At 40.4% G+C, this 19,231-nt stretch overlaps 1 protein-coding gene across 6 annotated transcripts in view; it reads right to left on the bottom strand.

Annotated features, from left to right (window-relative positions):
- Nucleotides 1-19,231, bottom strand: part of SYTL5 (synaptotagmin like 5) — a 267,892-nt gene that overhangs the window by 54,354 nt on the left and 194,307 nt on the right. For 5 of the 6 annotated variants that reach the window (XM_089673908.1, XM_089673903.1, XM_089673905.1 and 2 more), the window contains 5 exons: nucleotides 18,198-18,311; nucleotides 16,533-16,682; nucleotides 15,030-15,150; nucleotides 13,036-13,156; nucleotides 10,132-10,244 (listed from right to left, as the gene is read on the bottom strand). In XM_089673908.1, the coding sequence (XP_089530034.1) occupies nucleotides 10,132-10,244; nucleotides 13,036-13,156; nucleotides 15,030-15,150; nucleotides 16,533-16,682; nucleotides 18,198-18,311 (619 nt within the window). The remainder of the gene's footprint in view (nucleotides 1-10,131; nucleotides 10,245-13,035; nucleotides 13,157-15,029; nucleotides 15,151-16,532; nucleotides 16,683-18,197; nucleotides 18,312-19,231) is intronic. The other variant, XM_089673906.1, reaches the window with a different exon arrangement.

The following is a 19,231-nucleotide window of genomic DNA, read 5'->3' as shown; positions in this document are numbered from 1 at the left end:
TAGAACTTTTTGGTCAAAATTTCACTCGTCGTGTTTGGAGGAAAAAGAAGGATAAGTTGCATCCCAAGAACACCATCCCTACTGTGAAGCATGGGGGTGGTAACATCATGCTTTGGGGGTGCTTTTCTGCGAAGGGGATAGGACGACTGCACTGTATTAAGCAGAGGATGAATGGGGCCATTTATTGTGAGATTTTGAGCAACAACCTCCTTCCCTGAGTCAGAGCATTGAAGATGGGTCGTGGCTGGGTCTTCCAATATGACAACGACCCGAAGCACACAGCCAGGATAACCAAGGAGTGGCTCCGTAAGAAGCATATCAAGGTTCTGGAGTGGCCTAGCCAGTCTCCAGACCTGAATCCAATAGAACATCTTTGGAGGGAGCTGAAACTCCATGTTGCTCAGCGACAGCCCCAAAACCTGACAGATCTAGAGGAGAGCTGTGTGGAGGAGTGGGCCAAAATCCCTGTTGCAGTGTGTGCAAACCTGGTCAAGAACTACAGGAAACGTTTGACCTCTGTAATTGCAAACAAGGACTTTTGTACCAAATGTTAACACTGATTTTCTCAGGTGTTCAAATACTTATGTTCAGCAGTGCAAGACAAATAAATTCTTTAAAAATCATACAATGTGATTTCCTGAATTTTTTTTTTACTTCTGTCTCTCAGAGTGGGAATGCACCTACAATGTGAATTTCAGACCCCTCCATGATTTCTAAGTGGGAGAACTTGCAAAATCGCAAGGTGTTCAAATACTTCTGTTCCTCACTGTATCTGGTCTTTCACAATTATTTTAGTAAATATAAACTGCTAAATACCTTTTCTCATCAGCAGTTAGAGCAGTCATGTGACTTCTATCAGTGTCCAGCAAAGCACTGGTTAAAGCTTGTTGGAGGAATTTTCATTCTCCTCTGATTGTCCTATGAGGCTGCAGGACCCCTGACCCTCTGTCTGGACAGCAATGATTGGCTCTGTGCTGATCACATGCACTCTCCAAAGAAAAAAAAAACACTCTAGCAATACACACCAAACTGGACATGTACAGCTTGCCCCCAAAGCTCTGTTCTATTAGCCGATGGATTGGGGACTGTGGAAGAAGGGAAGGATCAGAGAAGACAGGATCAAACATCCTTTTTACACAATGCAGATGATTAACTCCTTAGGTTCCACACTGAGTAACACAAGCATGCTTTAGTACATATACAGATTGATTTTACTGTTGTTGGTTTAGTAACACTAAGTAATACCTGCTATAGTCTATCCATGCATGTGAATGAGACTGGAGTCAGTTATTATGCTAAACTTTGCCGAATCTTAGGACCTGATCCTCACTGAGCAATATGTGTCCTATGCTGTTGGATACTCTTGTAATATATTTGTGACGGGAGTCACTTTGGGTGGGGTACCCATGGAACACAGCTCACTTTGAAGAGGTGGGGAGACCCTTGTCTCAGCTCCCCATATCCCTATTATGTGTAAGTCACCTTGTGCCTGTTAGGGGTACAGAGTGATCTGTCCTAATATTGTGTGGGGGTTGTTGATTGTTTAATGTCATGTGGTTGCATCCCATTGTTATATTGTGTGTCTTGCTTGGGAGCAAACTATTATGGGATGTATGTGTATTAGCTTAGTGGGGGTGTGTGTCTCCAGCAGCCCTCCCTCCTGATGGGACTGTCTGCTGGTGTGAAGTTTGAATACCTGTGTGTCTCTTGTTACTAAATGTAGATTGCCCCACCCTGTGTCATTATGCAGGGAGGGGGGACTGTCCCCTGAGTGTATATATCTTGCATCTGTGTTAACATGAACTAGTCTACCTCCTGGTTTACTTCAAGACTGGTGTCATCTAGTCTTGTATGGTCAGCTGTGGTGTCTGTAGTCGGTGTTTGGACGGGGAAGCGGTATTCTAATGGAAGTACTCAAGTGTAGTCTGGGTCAGTTCCTTTACAATATTGCTCACCAATCTAATTTGAGGCAAAATTGCCTATGAGGACAAATATTATAGTGTTAAGTGTTATGCATAACTAAACACAACATCACTGCAAGATCCCATCTGGAGCATGTGCCTTGGGCTGGCTTTAACATTGCTATCTTTAGCGAAAGTGCATTTAATTCCAAGGAAGCTAACCCTGTACAATGGCAATGCTCATATTATGATTATGGTACATACCCTATAAATCCTGTATCTAGGTTATTTGAATCTGTACTGTAGCAGAATAAATACAATTTCACAGAATGCTGACATATTACATAGGCTCTTGACAAAATAGGACTATAGGCCGCTAAATAAGACATGAAATTGAAAGGTTAAAATTGTAGGGTTATGCAGAGGCCTTTGGAATAACAATACTCTTATACTATAAATGGAATTCAGCTGGGCAAAACAATAGGATTGGGTGTTATTGGTTGAAAATCCAGGGCTGCTGGATCACATGGCAGATTAAAAAAAAGTAAGTACACACCTTTTTATGCAGGCTATGTAGGACAGGTAGGAAGAGGGGAAAGGCAATCTTTTTAATATTAGTTAGGTCGGCCATAGGTGGTTCGAAATCCCAGCCAGTTCAGGGGGAACCAGCTGCGATTTGAACCATGTATGGAAGGGCTGAATGTACCCAAGTTGATTGATCGATCAATTTGAGTATAACAAACCTAGTGGATTTTTATATACGATTATCGCTAGTGGCTGGTATAACTACAAGCATGATCACTATCTCTTCCCGGCCGAGACAGCTCGTCCTGCCACGGCCTGGAGAATACAATAGCTCGACAGGAGGGATTCCCTTTTCAACACTGTTTTGATTGGGGAGGCTACCTACGGTTGCAGGAAAGACATTTGTTCCGTGTATGGCCTTATCTTGCACTGTAACAATTAAAGCAACAAGCTGATTAAAATGGTGATGCAAATAGCAGACGGAGGGGAAGTCACGTAGATCTGACTCCTGGAAGTACACTCCAACTGCCTTCCTACTGACCCAGTATAAAGAACTGCCATTCAGTACACTTTTTCCATACTGTGTGCAGATATCACAAGCTTCTTGATATGTGCTGTGGGAGTGTCAGCTTCATGACGCTTGTGCTCTACCATTTTCACTCTCTTTGAGTGTTATACCCCGTACATGCGAACCGATGCGGGTGTGTATGTTAAGTTAACAACACCCTGAAATTGGTCCGCAAAGCAAAGTGCGATGTGCAGAATAGGATCGCATAAGTGTGAATACCCATGCGATCTGATTCTAGTGCAGACCCAAAAAAGGGTCCTGCACGTTTCTGGTGCGGGTGTGGTGCCATTTGAGCTATACATAATGTATGGTTCCAATCGCACCGCACACAGTAAACCATGTTTGTTGTACTCACTGCGGAACCTAAGGGGTTAATCCTGTGTTAAAACACTGTTTGATCCTGTCTTCTCTGATCCTCCACTTCTTCCAGTGTCCCCCTCTTATCTCCTGATAAGACATATTGTGTGGACTCACTCTGCACATGCTCAGTTTGTTATGTATTGCTAGAGAGGTTTTTTTTTTCTTGGGAGAGTGCACAGGGCCAATCAGCGCTGTCCAGACAGAGGTCAGGGGTTCTGCATCCTCCTACAGCAGAATTAAAACTCCTCCTACAAGCTTTAACATGTGCTCTGCTGGACACTGATAGAAGTCACAAGACTATATACTGCTGATGAGAAAAGGTATTTAGCAGTTTATATTTACTAATATAATAACAGGGTGTGGTGCGATTTGAGCCATACATAATATATGGCTCCAATCACACCGCACATAAACCGCATGTGATTTGCACAGGAATGCACTGCTAAAGGTAATGAGCAGTTTATATTTACTAATATAATTACACTTCTGTGCTCTGTGTAGTGCGGGAGACCAGATATAGTGAATGCAGGGTCCTGGGCTTAGAAACACTTTAAAAAATACAAACCACCAATGTGCTCTTTTAAGTAACCCATAATGTTCTGCAAAAAAACAGAATCAACCAGGGGCGGACTGACCATTTGGAAACTCGGGCACTGCCCGAGGGCCCCGGGTCAGTAGGGGGCCCCATGAGATGTCCCTGGTACCTTTTTCATAGGCTTTTTTGAGTTTGGACAAGGACACAGGGGCCCCATGATCCCCTATTGCCCGGGGGCCCCATGAGTGGTCCGTCCGCCCCTGGTATCAACCTTGTACCCTGCTTTACATTTTTTAAAACAAAGTTTAAATATTACACAAAAATATAAAACATGACTTTAATAACACACAAAACTGATCTCAACTCCATTACTGTTTTCCTTTTACATCACTCTAATGATCGTGTACTAGATTTGAATTGTTTTTACTCTTGGGTTATCCAAGGAAAACACTAATTAGAAGCAGCAGAAAATCACCGTAGTTTTCCAGTTCTTGGCTTGTGTTTGAACTAATTTTCTAGCACACTTTAACAGTGAATATCACAGCTTTCCCAACACTAGCAGGCTGTGGAGACTAATAAAGCAAAGCGGTATCCTACAGCTCTCTTGATGTTAATCAACAGTGTGAACATTTGGCTTGGCTCTTGATGTAGTGCGGGGCGCTGACTCTTGTAATCGGCTACGCTTCATCAGACACAAAAGGTGCAATCGGACTGATTTTTATGTGTGAGGACAAAACAGTACAATAACATAAGTACCAGGCCATACATAGATAGATTGAATTATAATGATAAAAGATTCAAAAATTGCCTGTTCTCCAGATGACCGCTGAGACAGTGACCATAATATCATCGACAAATGTGATTTAATTTTATGTTTGACAACAGAGCATGAACACAGGGTAGGGAAAAATACAAAGAGAACTGGTTAAGCCCAAGGTGGGCAGAACATGTAGTACAGTAGCAGTCTGATAAATGATAACATGGTATTAAATTCATCACAACAACATCTCCAGGGCCAAACCAATATCAGAAAAAATGGACTGTGTATATTTGTTTTGTCCTAAATTTGCCTTGTGGGGGGTCTGAAGGAATTGACCTCCCCCCTCCACCTCCACTGGAGCAAATTGGACTGTGCTTTATAGGAGTTTTTATTTTGCCTTCTTCTAGATCAGCTTTGGGCATATGATTCTGTATATGGTGGTTTTCTATTTATTTACTCTGTTTATTTCTTTTTATTTGTTTATTTACTTTTTATATTGGTTGAACTAGACGGACTTGTGCTTTTTGTCAATCTGATTAACTATGTCCAAATATCTAATGTAAGGTCCGCGCTGAGATAAAAGAGGCTGCTAGCAGAAAGGCTGATATATAAAAGCCCTATGAAACCATAAAGATAATCACCTGCAGCGCCATACAATCAGAGTGCAGTAATTAATCAAAAAGTGCAGCAATTAGCCCTGGTTCACACTGGATGCGACTTGACATGCGATCTGCATGCCCTGCAACTTGAAAATTGCATGCCAAGTCGCACCCTATTGTCAGCAATTGGAGCAGCCATTTCGGTGCGGTTCCGACTTGGTCAGAGTCGCACTGATTTCAAAAGTGGTACATGCACTACTTTTGGTGCGATTTGCATAGACATCTGTATCAGATGTCTTGCAAATTGCACCTGAAACCGGCGGGTCTCCATACTTTGAAATCATGTGACTTCACTGTAAGTTGCACGATTTCAAAGTCGGGCTAAATGTGAACGGTACCTTAGTCACATATCTATGTAAATGCAAAAAATCAATATAAATATCCTAAAGTACAGTACAATATCACAATAAAAATAAAGTATATGTATAAAAGTGCATAAAGTGCTGATAAAGTGCAAAAAAATCCTATATAGTCCAAAAAACATTATTATGTATTATATTTCCTCCAAAATGTGCAGCAAGCTTAAAGTGTTACTAAATCCAGGACCCTGCATTCACTATATCTGGTCTCCCACAGTACACAGAACATGGAAGTTCTATTATTTTAGTAAAGATAAACTGCTAAATACCTTTTCTCATCAGAAGTTACAGCAGTCTTGTGGCTTCTATCAGTGTTCAGCCAAGCACTAGCTAAAGCTTGTAGGAGAAGTTTTCTTTCTGCCCTAGGAGGATGCAAAAGCAATGACCTCTGTCTGGACAGTACTGATTGGCCCTGTGCTGATCACATGCATTTTCCCAAGAAAACAAAACTTCTCTAGCAATACACACTAAACTGAGCATGAGCAGAATGGCTACGGGTTCAATCTGTCTTGTCAGGAGGTAAGACATGGACATTTGAAGAAGAGGAGGGGCAGAGAAGACAGGGTGAAATGGCCTTTTTACACAATGCAGAGGATTAACCCCTCAGGTTCCACATTGAGTATAACAAGCATGCTTTACTGCATATACAGACTGATTTTACTGTTGTGGGTTTAGTAACACTTTAACATGTTATCACAGGTAGGTGTCATCCAGGGTAGCCTATGCATCCATCCACAGTACTCTCCTCCCCAGTTCCCAGGACTGATCCAAACTGCAGTAAATAATGTTCACACCAGAGCCAGCAAAGATGGTAATAGTGTAGTATGGTAGTAATGTAGCAGGGTCGGATCTAGGGAAGTGCTGGGATGGGGACACTGATGTAAGGGGGCACACTGATAGGGGCACTCTGATGGGGACACCTGATGTAAAGGGGCACTCTGATGGGGACACCTGATGTAAGGGGGCACTCTGATGGGGACACCTGATGTAAGGGGGCACTCTGATGGAGACACTGATGTAAGGGGGCACACTGATAGGGGCACTCTGATGGGGACACCTGATGTAAAGGGGCACTCTGATGGGGACACCTGATGTAAGGGGGCACTCTGATGGGGACACTGATGTAAGGGGGCACTCTGATGGGGACACTGATGTAAGGGGGCACTCTGATGGGGACACTGATGTAAGGGGGCACTCTGATGCGGACACCTGATGTAAGGGGGCACTCTGATGCGGACACCTGATGTAAGGGGGCACTCTGATGCGGACACCTGATGTAAGGGGGCACTCTGATGGGGACACCTGATGTAAGGGGGCACTCTGATGCGGAAACCTGATGTAAGGGGGCACTCTGATGCGGACACCTGATGTAAGGGGGCACTCTGATGCGGATACCTGATGTAAGGGGGCACTCTGATGCGGATACCTGATGTAAGGGGGCACTCTGATGCGGACACCTAATGTAAGGGGGCACTCTGATGCGGATACCTGATGTAAGGGGGCACTCTGATGGGGACACCTGATGTAAGGGAGCGCTCTGATGGGGACATTGATGTAAATAGGGACTCTGATGAGGATATAAGGGTGCACAGGTTCTGTTTATTCACCCTAATCTAATGACACCCATAATATAATAATAATAATAATAATAATAATATAATAAATAATAATATAATATAATAAATAATAGTGTTTCCCAGGTCATGATGCTGTGTGACAGAGTGTCAGTGACATTATGCCCCCTGACTTTTTTTTAACTGCACCCCATGGTTGTGTAACACTATGGGGTTGATTTACTAAAGGTAAATATACTTTGCACTTCAAGTGCAGTTGCTCCAGATCCGAGGGGAAGCTCTGAAATGAAGCAAAGCTCTGCTTATTTCTTTAATCCAATCATGTGCAAGCAAAAATGCTGTTTTTTATTTTCCTTGCATGTCCCCCTCAGATCTAGAGCAACTGCATTTTCAGTGCACTTGCAGTGCACAGCCTATTTGCCTTTAGTAAATCAACCCCTATGATGGCTCCTTTTGGTTCCTCTTGGAGGATGAATATGCCGCATAGGCTGTGCTATTAACCTTTTGGTGTCTGGCTGGCTGGAGTTCTGGATGATTGCAGCAGTCCTAACAGGTGGCTCTTAAACGAATATACACATGGAGCGCATATTGATCCCTGTTAACTCAGGAGATCAACAACTTTTTGGTAAGAGGCTGAGTGATTCATGGTGGAGGAGTCACATGTACATACACTTACCTGCTGTTTTTTCTTGGCACATATTGGATGGAGTCACATGGACTTTGCACTTTGATCTGCACTTTTTTACACTATAAACATTGCTCTAGATTACTATTTATTGGTTACTTTGAAGTAGTGATTTTATTATCCATCTGCATATTTTTTTATTGATTGATTGATTTATTCATGGTTTACAGATGCACTAGCGCCTGTGGTTTATTTATGGTTCAACACTTCTAGGTATTTGTACAATCTAATATTTATTGTTATGATATATGATTTTTTTTCCTTTTGCATGTTTATTGATTTATTTATTCTTTTGTACACACATAGGCTAGTATATAGGAATGTGCATCTGTTTATATAAATAGTAAAAAAATAAACATTCATACTCACCTAAATGGCTGTGGCATCAGGGCAATGCAGCTCCCTTGCTCTGCTATAAACATAAATCTGCAATGCTGTTAATTTATCCATCTCTTTAGAGACCAAACCCTCGACAGGTAAATTATTATGTTGAACACTTGGAAATATATTTTCAGTTTCTTTGGGAATTCTTTTTTCAACAATCAGTTCATGACTTTGACTCTTACTTTAATGCTGTCCACGGCACCACCTGCCTGGAGTTTGCATGTTCTCCCTGTCCCTGCGTGGGTTTCCTCTGGGTAATCCGGTTTCCTCCCACACTCCAAAGACATGCTGGTAGGTTAATTGGCTCCTGTCTAAATTGTCCCTAGTATGTATATGTATGAATGTAAGTTAGGGACCTTAGATTGTACACCCCTTGAGGGTTAGGGACTAATGTAAATGTACAATATATATGTAAAGCGCTGCGTAAATTGACGGCTCTCTATAAATACCTGAAAAAAAATAAAATAAAATGCTGTCCAATTTTCTGACCAGATCATTCATTTTAGTCTGGTGACTGCACTATGATCATAGACCAATATCATTTTAAAACTGTTACTCATCAGAGTGTAATTAATGGTGAGATCACAAACAATTAGTAAATAAAATAATTTCCTATTGAAAACAGAAGCAATATCTCCTGTGCTATAGAGACATATCAGAATACAATTGGGTATAATAATCAAAACCAGGCTTATCCTCATGGTAGATTTCACAGATCAAGACAAAAAGGGTACAATAAAAGAATCGAGTCTCTCTAATAAGATTCACTCCAGCAGGTACAAAACAATATGCTTCTGATCACAATCTCCTGAACTTAAACTGACACTAAACAATATCTTTATTCTCCAAAATATAGTAGCACATCCCCCATATTAGAGTGCCCCTACTCTAAATGAAGGAGCACAGGGGGGCACAGCATTTTTAATCTTGGGGGGAGGGGAGTGTTAGATGTACTAACAGGTTTAAATACATTAACTGCAGTTACAGCAAAAGTTTTTTTGGGGGGATAAAAGTTTTACATGAGTAAATAAAAGCTGATCATTGAGAGTTAGAGCCCACCTCCAAGAGTGGGCTTGGCTTACTGTGAAATGACAATTACCTGTATATTTTGTTAATTATTTGTATACAATGTTTACATTATATTTTGCAAAAACACATTTATTACACTGTATAACTGTGACACTAATAAGAAAGTCTACCACGCGGTCATGCTTTTTGGCATATGCAATATTTCAGATGTACTTGATTTAAGTGAAATACATGTTTTAGTACCAAACATAATAAACAGAATACTAAATAATAAATAAAATATCTAAAAACACAAACATTTCAGTTTTTGAATCTGTGATGTCCTGTTATGATTTGTCATTTTTCAGTTTTATTCCTTTTGGAACACAGCTTGAGAAATCAACCACATACCCCGGGATGTAAATGAGGTAATGAAAGCACATTTGTAAAGCCAGAATTATGATGTTAGGAAAAGGAAGCCAAGATGAACAACCTGCTCTTAATGGTAAACCTACAGCAGGCGTGGAAGAGAAAGCCTGAAGGCCTCCGATAAACAGAAAGCACTGAAAGCTTGGAATACATTCCACATAAACACAAATAGACCATCTGTACTCATCCCATGCCATAGAGAATATCCAGATAATTTCCAAAGCATGACATTTCAGGATAATGAATAATAAAGAATAAATGACACATGCGGTCAACTAACAGACACTAAAATAACAGCAAATATCTGTTCAAGGACTGATATTATTCAGTGGGTTGTACTGAGCAAGCCAAGTTTTTTCATGGTTAGCCTATTTTGCAACTCACCAACTCTGTGTTCAAACCCCCGGGGACTGATAAAGATTTACTTCTGATGCTTCCCGTGTCTTCTTTTCCTTCTGCATAATATCCACTAAGATCCAGTTCTGACCGACTGCGATCTGAAATTATGCATGATTTCTTTTATTAGTAAAAGGCAGTATTATATAACAGTCATTTTACGGCAAAAATCGATAAATACATGATTCCTGTTTTTTATTCTAAATTAGTACTGACACTATTTGATCAATGGATTTATCCACTAGCTACCTGTGAAAAACATGAGCAATTTAAATTGTGCATGTAATGCAAAAGTAATAAAAAAAAATGCAAAAGCAGGTGATATCTATAGGTAGGGGAAGTTAAAAAATGAAGCCTTCCCATACTATCATATAGTACTTTTCCATCCTCTCTCCATTTCACTTCTTTGCAACAATAATTACTCAGTCTGCTCGCTCTCTCCCTTGTCCACTATTATCTCCTCCTCTAGTTCAGCCACAATCATCTTCCCCTTTAACATTCAACTGCTGTCAGTTCCACACTACCCATTCCCTTAAAAGTCCATGATCAGATCACACTTAAGTTGACTATAGTTGGATTGAATCTCGGCCGGTTCAGCAGGGACCAGCCAAGATTTGATCCATTTATGGGCAGGCTGGTTACACCCAAGTCGATCAATCAGTCAAACCAGCCTATCATTTTTTTAACCTGCGATTATTGCCGGCAAGGGAGTGAAGATGCTAAGCCAAGCCATAGATAATTAGATTTTCTTTCCTGCAACCATGGGTTGCAGAAGAGAAAATTGCTCGATTCCCCTATCAACGCAGTCAGTGTTGATAGGGGGGAATCCATCCCACAGCGTTATTGTGTTCTGCAGGCTGGAAAGGCTCCCTACAAGAGGGAATCAAGTAACTTTCATTGGTTGCAGGAAAGAAAATCAAATCATGTATGGCTTGCCTTAGCATCTTCTATCCCTTGATGGTGATCAAACACTGTTTTTTCTCTTATCCAACCCATTCATGATCATCTGCTTTCTACATTCTCTCTCCCTGCCTCCTCTCTCTTCCTCTGATTAGCCCGTACTTCGGTTCTCTATATGTTTGATGGCTAACTGTAGCTCCTCTTTGCACTCCAATCCCTTCTATCAGCTGCTTTCTTTCTGCCTCCTCTATGCCCCCTTGCACAACCAGCAGCTTTTCTACTACTGCTATATTCCTTCTCTCTGTGCATGTTCAGCTGCCATTCTGCCTTTTATTTTGCCCTCGCAGTTAATGATTAGCTCCTGGTCTGCCTCCTTTGCATAAATTCCTAATGCTCCTATGATCAATTTAATGAGATAGTACACTTGTTCAGCTAAAACAGTTTAATGTGCAGTAACGCATGCCCAGTTTTGAATTGCTCAAATGACATGATCATTTTAGCCTAATTGAACTTGCACATAAATGGGCTTGCATTTACTAGAGCCTTCTAACATAACAAAAACAAGATGAAAAAAAAATACATCTAAAATGTAGTAATGGACTGTTTTTACTCCATGGTTAGTCAAACGCTGAAAAATTAAAAAATGTGAAAGACTAGAACATTTCCAGAAACTCAAAACTTTCCCTGTAACATTTTTTTATACGCATTCCTTATGCATGCATCTTAGTTCAGATTGGTGATAGCTGCAGATTATTATACAGGATTTATATAGCGCCAACGGTTTGCTCAGAGCTTTACATTATAGTGGGAGACAATACAGTAACAATACAGTTCAATACAAGAGGGAATTGAGGGCCCTGCTCCTTGGAGCTTACAATCTAGGAGGGTGGGGTGAATGGTACAGTAGGTAGTCACTGTGGGGGATGGAGTGGTTGGAAGAGTGGAGGATTCCAGAAATTAGCAGAGGGCGGGATAGGCTTCCCTGAAGAGAAAGATTTTCAGTGATCGCCGAAATGCAAACAGAGTAGGTGATAGTCTGATAGATTGGGGTAGGGAGTTCCAGATGATGGGTGACTCCCTGGAGAAGTCTTGGAGATGGGCATGGGAGGAGGAGATAAGGGAGCTAGAACTATGCATCTCTTATCTCACAGTTTGTCCTATTCCATCAGAAAGTCCTTTTACTTCTTTCCTTGCTTACTGGCAGTGGTGCATTGCATTTCCCTCCTCTTGTACCACATTCTTCAGCAGCTTTTTCTCTGGGTACCCTGCAGGCAGAGCTAAACAACACAGGGAACCCAGTACTCACACTCATATGTCTGAGATCATGACCTACATTTCTGGGAGTATTTAATCCTGTAGTATCTGACATTCAATATTATGGGTAGGGTAGAAGTTACCCATCTCATATATACTATGAGATAACAGGTCCAAGTCTCTGTTTCTGTGTCTGATCACCACATTTGTCTTCCATTGATAAATAAAAATCCACCTACTGCAGTGGCAGATGGGACTAGTAGATAATTTATTTACGTATCTGAATGGCGTGGCTATGCAGGCAAAGCCTGTGACAGCAGCTGCAAGGAAGATGAACCCCTGCACACTGTAATGAGGGGGAATGGGGAAATGGGTTAAGGGGAGTCCCATTTTCACCAAGTTACATGTTACACCCTTAATACGGGTGTATCATGCAACAAGGTCCAAGAAGTGGAGTTCGCCTTTAATTATTATATTATTAAGGATTGATAGACCAGGGGTAGGCTTTGGGCTGATTATATATATATATTTTTTTTTAATGTAGTTTTCTAGTCTTATACAGATACAATTTTAGACATCACCGCGTGCAGGGCAGACAGGGGGGATTAAACTGTGCAGTGACAATGGTATTTGAAACAGCTAGAAGAAAAGAAAGCAAAAAAATGCAGTAGAGCAGCTGCCTTGCTTCACATGACTGTATGAAATGACATTACAGCAAGAAACAACTGACAGGCCTACCAGATGCTACAGACACCCTAGACGAAGCTGGAGAAGGTGTGCCAGAATTATGTCTTCTATCCCCCCTCGGCATGTCATCAGAAATGCTAGAACTAGCTTTTATTCCACTTGCTATTGAACCCTGAAAGAAAAATGATTTTGTTAAAAAGTCCTTCATTCAATATCATTTCATTCCAAATATTATGTAAATTTTACAAAAACGTAACTCTGTAATGTAATATTGAATACCAACAACCATGCAACCATAACAAATATATATTAAATAATAAAAAAAAATGTACCTAAATCTTTCACTTAATTGACACCCCCTCCTCCACCCATTGACGCTTGTCTTCCTGAACCCCTATTCTGACTTCTTTACCTTCCGTAGCCCCTGTACTAGTCCTGTGTATAATCTATGTTGGTCTGTGTTGGAGCTTGCACAGGGTTATTGGCCATCTACCCATCCTTACACAATTCTGTATTAGTAAACGGTCACTAAGACAGCAAACTCTACATTGTATAAAGTGGGGGAGAAGGTCACATTGTCCATCATTTTTGGAGGTTGTCTTATCAATAGAATGTTTCAGATTACCCTGAATAGGGAAAGTGACAGGTTTGCATTTAAATTAACTTGCCAGGAAAGGAAAATTGTAATTGCCACTGCTGGGGCAGGCTATTGGAATATCATCATTTTATTTCCCTTGCTAATTAGCGAGTGATTGTCCCAGCAGAAATGTGTATATTACATATATTCTCGACACTAAAACTGGACATAGATGGACTGAATCTCGCCCGGTGCATCAGGGACTGACCGAGATTCGATCCATCTATGGGCAGGCTGGTTGTTCTGAAGTTGATCCATCAATCAACCTAAGTACAACAAGCCTGTCAGATGTTTTGCAAGTGATCACTGCCCGTGGCTATAGTAGGACAGGCTCCAGCAGAACAAAATAGAACAGTGGGATGTATTCCCCCATCAACACTCACTGTATTGATGGGGAAATCAAGTGATTTTCTTTCCTTCAGCCTGTGTTAAAAGGTAAGAAAATTGCATCATCTCATCATCTATGGCCTGTCTTACTAATTAAGTATAAAGAATGACACCTCTGGATATTACATGTTCAAAAGCCAAAATTTCCACCTGATAAGTTCTATTTAAACAAATAATACTGTTTTGATACCGTGTCAGCATCAGCACCACTCGAGTGAAAATGAACCTCTTGAAAAGCAATGCTTTTTTTGTGGAATGCTGGCTATCAAATTTATGCTGTTTAATCAAGAAGATGATATACCTTTTTTTTATTATAAATTGTTTTATTTATTGAGCTGCTTGTTTTACCTAGAACAACAAGCTGGCAAACTTCATTTGCAAACAACAAATGAAGACTGATTATGCTACAAACAAATAAATATAAATCAATTAATTTCCTTTTTTATCCCCTGCTAGCTTGTTTGAAAGGCCTTCCGTTCCTTCCTTGGATGTTGACAACAAAATAATTCTGGCTGTAACTACTGCATAGTCTCCACTGAATGCAAGTTTGTGTTCGTTTGCAGTAATGTGCCAACATGGATTCAGCAGGTCTAGTGGAACGTCTTATAAAAATATTGCACAGTTGGGTGTCATGGCAGGTTACGTACATGGGGATTTATCCAAGTTTTTGAGAGAAAGACAGTATTTGTTGCTTTAAGTACCAAGTAAAACATTCACTATTTCAGTCCATTGCATAAGAGAGAACACCAATATGTTACTATTACGTTACTATCAGCATCAAGAACAAGCCTCCCTTCAGAGCCCCATCAGACCTAAGTGTTGAGGAAACACATCACAACAGACTCCAAAGGTTTGAAGGTCCAGTATGACAGTGAAATGTTTACTATATTATTAATGTTTACTGGACATTCATTCTCTAGCCTATAGTTATCCACACAGTTCTGGTAAAACTATAATACTGTTCATGCTCTGTACACACATGTTCATGACAATAAACAAGGTTTCATAAATAGTAACTTACTCTATTGCTGTAGTTTGAAGGTATGCTTTGTTTACTTGGTGTTGGTGAACTTTCGTGCACGACCACAGATGTGCTGGACTTAGAGTTAATACTGCCACCCCCCAAGGAATGGACACTTCCACTAAAAAAAGAAATCTTCATGTTAAATAAATCCAAACATTGTCAACTGACCCTCATTTTGCTCTCCCCATCCTAAAGCCCAACTCCAGAAAAGCAAAAAAAAATCTCCATTGCAGTGCAGGCGCTGCTCCTTGCTTGTTTAGTATATGGGACAGTAATAACAAATTTACTTACTTGATCCTCCTCTTCCCTGGCAGGCGGCACTCCCCCATGCTCCGACTGTATGCTGTCCCTCAGCATCCTTACAAGCAATGCAGATCCTGCATTGATCTTGTTGACATTAGAGGCCCTTAGACTGCCAGAGTGCAGGGGAAAACAGGATATAGGGACTGGTCTAGCAATACAGAGCAGTCTTCAGAAGGGGAGTGTGGGTAAATAAATACGGTTTTCTAAATCCCATAGACAGAAACAAGCAGTTAACCCTTGCTGTGCAGTTGAAACCTCACAACAAGAGATATTTTTAGGTTTTCTGGAGTTCAGCTTTAAAGTGGAAGAAAAGCCTAACTATAACTAATCCTAAAAATGTTCCCTCTCCCTTACTCCTACAGATCCTACCTATCCAGTATAAAAAAGATCTGTCTACTTACCTATTTTTATTCAGCTTAGGTTTTGTTACATGATTCTGGAGCTCCTGCTCCCCTGGGTATGGGAGCAGTGAGATTACCCATTGGCTCCCATGGCTCAGGCATTGTCAGTGCCCCCTCTTCTCCTCTGCAGCAGCTGCTCACTGACACAGGGGAGCTGAAGATGCAATATCCAGTTACTGGACTAGCATGAATTAAAAATAGGTAAGTACACATGTGTATTTTATACAGGGTAGGTAGGATAGTGGAATATTTTTAGGAATAGTTATAGTTAGCCTTTTCTTCCACTTTAACTGGATTTCGGAAGACCCAGCACAGAAGACTGATAACCCTTGGAGTAGCTTTTTTATCTTAATAAATACAAGTGCCTTTTTTTCTAATAAACAGTTCTATTTTTGGAGCACTGTTGATACCTGAACTAACGTACATAGAAAACAATCAATTATTCCTGGCCTAGAGAGTTGAATAAAAGTACAATTATGTAGGTAAACGCTGTTCTAAACTTTGCTAAACTCATTATAATGGAATTCCTGCATACTACAGGGTTCTCTTAAAAGGTTAGGTTAACAATTAGGAGATTTAAGTGTTAAGGGACAGCTAAGGCTATGTGTATGGGAAGATCAATGGCTTCTTTCAAGGAGTAGTTAAGTGTTAATGTTGAAAGATGTTAGGAGGGTGTTTTGGAGTAAGTGATAGGTAATAATTCTGAAGACGCTTCGAGCACCACTGATTTTACTTCTTCCTAATGATAAAACAGCTGGCAGTATTTCTTCCAAATTACTGCAGAATACATGCTTACATCACAGAAACTGGTGAACTACGCTTGGATTCAGGTCGAGAGTCAATTTTAAAGCTTGCTTGACTAATTCCGTCACCATTGTCCCGGCCACTTTGAAGGTAATCTGCCTGAGAAGCTTCTGGGAGACTGTGGATATCTATTTTGGACCTCCTACAGTACAGACCAAAATCAAAATCCAGTTAAAATGGCTTAATTGACACAGGTAGCACATAATTCAATTTGATGAGATTTGTTTGTAGGAGTGCAAAATATAGTGCAATATAGTCAAACACTGAAAAATAATAACTTTTTTTCCCCAAATCATTACTTTTAATATTTTGAAATAATCTAACATACTTATTAAACTATGTCATGTTTTAACTTTAGTACTACCTTCTTCTATTAAAAGGTATACCTATTAATATTATCTGTAAATAATAGTAGGGAAAATATATTTCCCTAGAAAACCCTGTAAACCCTTCCTTTCAGACATTTTTATAGCTGTTGTATACAGTGCTTTGTGGGCTAAAAATGACCCCTACATGATACTTAAAAAATGCCTTTTCAGACTGTGGTAGCTGCAATATCAGGGTTCATCAGTGCAGGTAAAATTAGAAATATAACTTCTGATCTTGGTAAAACCTTGTAGCTCCAAGGGTTCAAAAGCAGATTGGGGATATCTATTACAAAAGAACATTGAAACCAAATTTATATATATACAGTATATACATAATGACAGTGCTAGGCCCTGGCATGGGGTGAGTTTGCAATCACTGTTTATTATGAGTGGAGAAAGTGATATTTACAGCTTTCTCTGGGTTTTGTAATCCCAGATTGGGGCCTTGGTTTTGTAATCCCATATTGGGCCTGGAGCACAAAGGCTTCAAAGTGTCTTGGGTGGGATGAAGCTTTCAATTCTGTGTCTATGTCTTGCTGAAGACCAGCAGGGTGTGTGTGTGCCCAGGTGTACACACTTGTTAAAGCCAGGATCTGTCAATAGCTCAGGGCCTTTGTGTGGAGGCAGGTGTGTGCTCTTGTTTAGAGACAGGGGTGTGTTCCAGCCAGGAGAGGTGATCCACTCAGGAGACAGAACTCCATGTTGGAGAGCTTCCCTACAGGCAGGACTGGGAGAGTTGGGACAACTAAGTGAGTCTGCTGGACTGAGAATGCTGAGGCAACTAGCAAGTCTGAGGAACTGGAAGGAATCTATAAGTCTCTGGAAAAATGGGAGAGCCCCTATCTAGAGGCCAGGAGTGGGCCTGTGGATCAAGTTGCTGTAACAAAGACTGAGTGAGCCAGGAGAGCCAGAGAGCTGGGTCTGAGGGACCAGTACAAATAGCATGGCTGACAAAATAACTGGATGGCTCGCCACTGTACTGTCAACTCTTATGTCCTGTGTGAGCAAATATGTATGAACTGTTCTTTTTGTTTTTTCAATAAAAGTGGGCCGTGAACCACAATTTAGTTATAATGCATAAGACTATCTCTTAAAAGCATCTGATATTTTATAAACTAAATTTGATCATATTACATTATGGACAATACTGACATTTCATTCAATCAAGGTCTGGTAATGCCTGCTGTCTAATACAATTAATTTCTAGTGTGGGTTCTTCCTGATGACTTAGGACAAAAAATGTTCAATGGGAACTATTGACTGACAAACAGAATCACTATACTATTGACCTTTCAGAGCGCGGGATCGATGTGACGCTTCTTAAGCTCTGGGTGTCAAGGTTTGAATGAATGCTTATTGCATCCTCTCCACTTCTTGTCTGTTTTCCAGGTCTTTTATCAAGACTGAAATAAAAGAAAACAAGTACGATTTTATTTTAAATTTTTTTTCGTAACCATACAAAGTACAAACATATTTTTATTTATAATTTGATTTGTTATTGATTCATTTTTATATGATATAGAATATGTATAATATTCACAAGGATAGACAATAATTATTAGTAACTTTACCAGTCTGCTACAAAAAAATATTGACATGACACAAAAGGGAAGCATCTTGGGAGGAATTATGCCATCAGTCTGTGACAGGCAGGAAAAAGCATCTCTATACTCTCTCCTTCCCCAATGATTAATGTGATATTGTAGCACTGTAACTTCATGCATGCACTCAACATGGAAAAAAATTAGGCTAAGTCAGCTTTTACTTGCAGTCCCCATGTTTTTTCTTGCCTTAATGGCAATCTCCTTTGTTTAAACCAGGGTTTCTAAACCAGAGTATCATGGAACCCTTGGTTTCCTCCACAGGTTGCTAGGGTTTCCTGAAGCAATTTGCAATTTCTGCCTCCCAGATAAGTTCAAACTGAAACCATTGATCTTTTATCTATCTGTAAAAAGGCAATTCTTCTCACACTAATATATCAAGAGTTGTAGATTAATTTTTAGCAAGTGTTCCCTCAAAACAGAAAGTTATTTCAAGGGTTCCTCCATGTTGAAAAGGTTGAGAAAGGCTGGTTTAAACTGTTATCAAAATTATGCAGTGAACGTGTTTTAACGATGAAGGATGCACAATATTTTTTAAACAGGACATATAAAGCTCCCCCTTTCCACTACCAGTTCTATGGTGCAATCACAAGACATTGTGGGTCCTCTTCGTTTTCCAATGGTGGAAGGTCCTGATTGCTGCAGAGAATGCCACAACTTAAAGACATGGCCCCATTGTCTGCAGTATCCACTTGTGAGCCCAAGGTGGCTCGATAATGTGC

Source organism: Staurois parvus, unplaced genomic scaffold (genome assembly GCF_062004578.1).
Source record: "Staurois parvus isolate SC_StPar_1 unplaced genomic scaffold, SC_StPar_1.0 ptg000145l, whole genome shotgun sequence".
Lineage (NCBI taxonomy): Eukaryota > Metazoa > Chordata > Amphibia > Anura > Ranidae > Staurois > Staurois parvus.
Note: the sequence above shows the minus strand (reverse complement) of the source record. Positions and strands in the feature narration are given on the sequence as shown.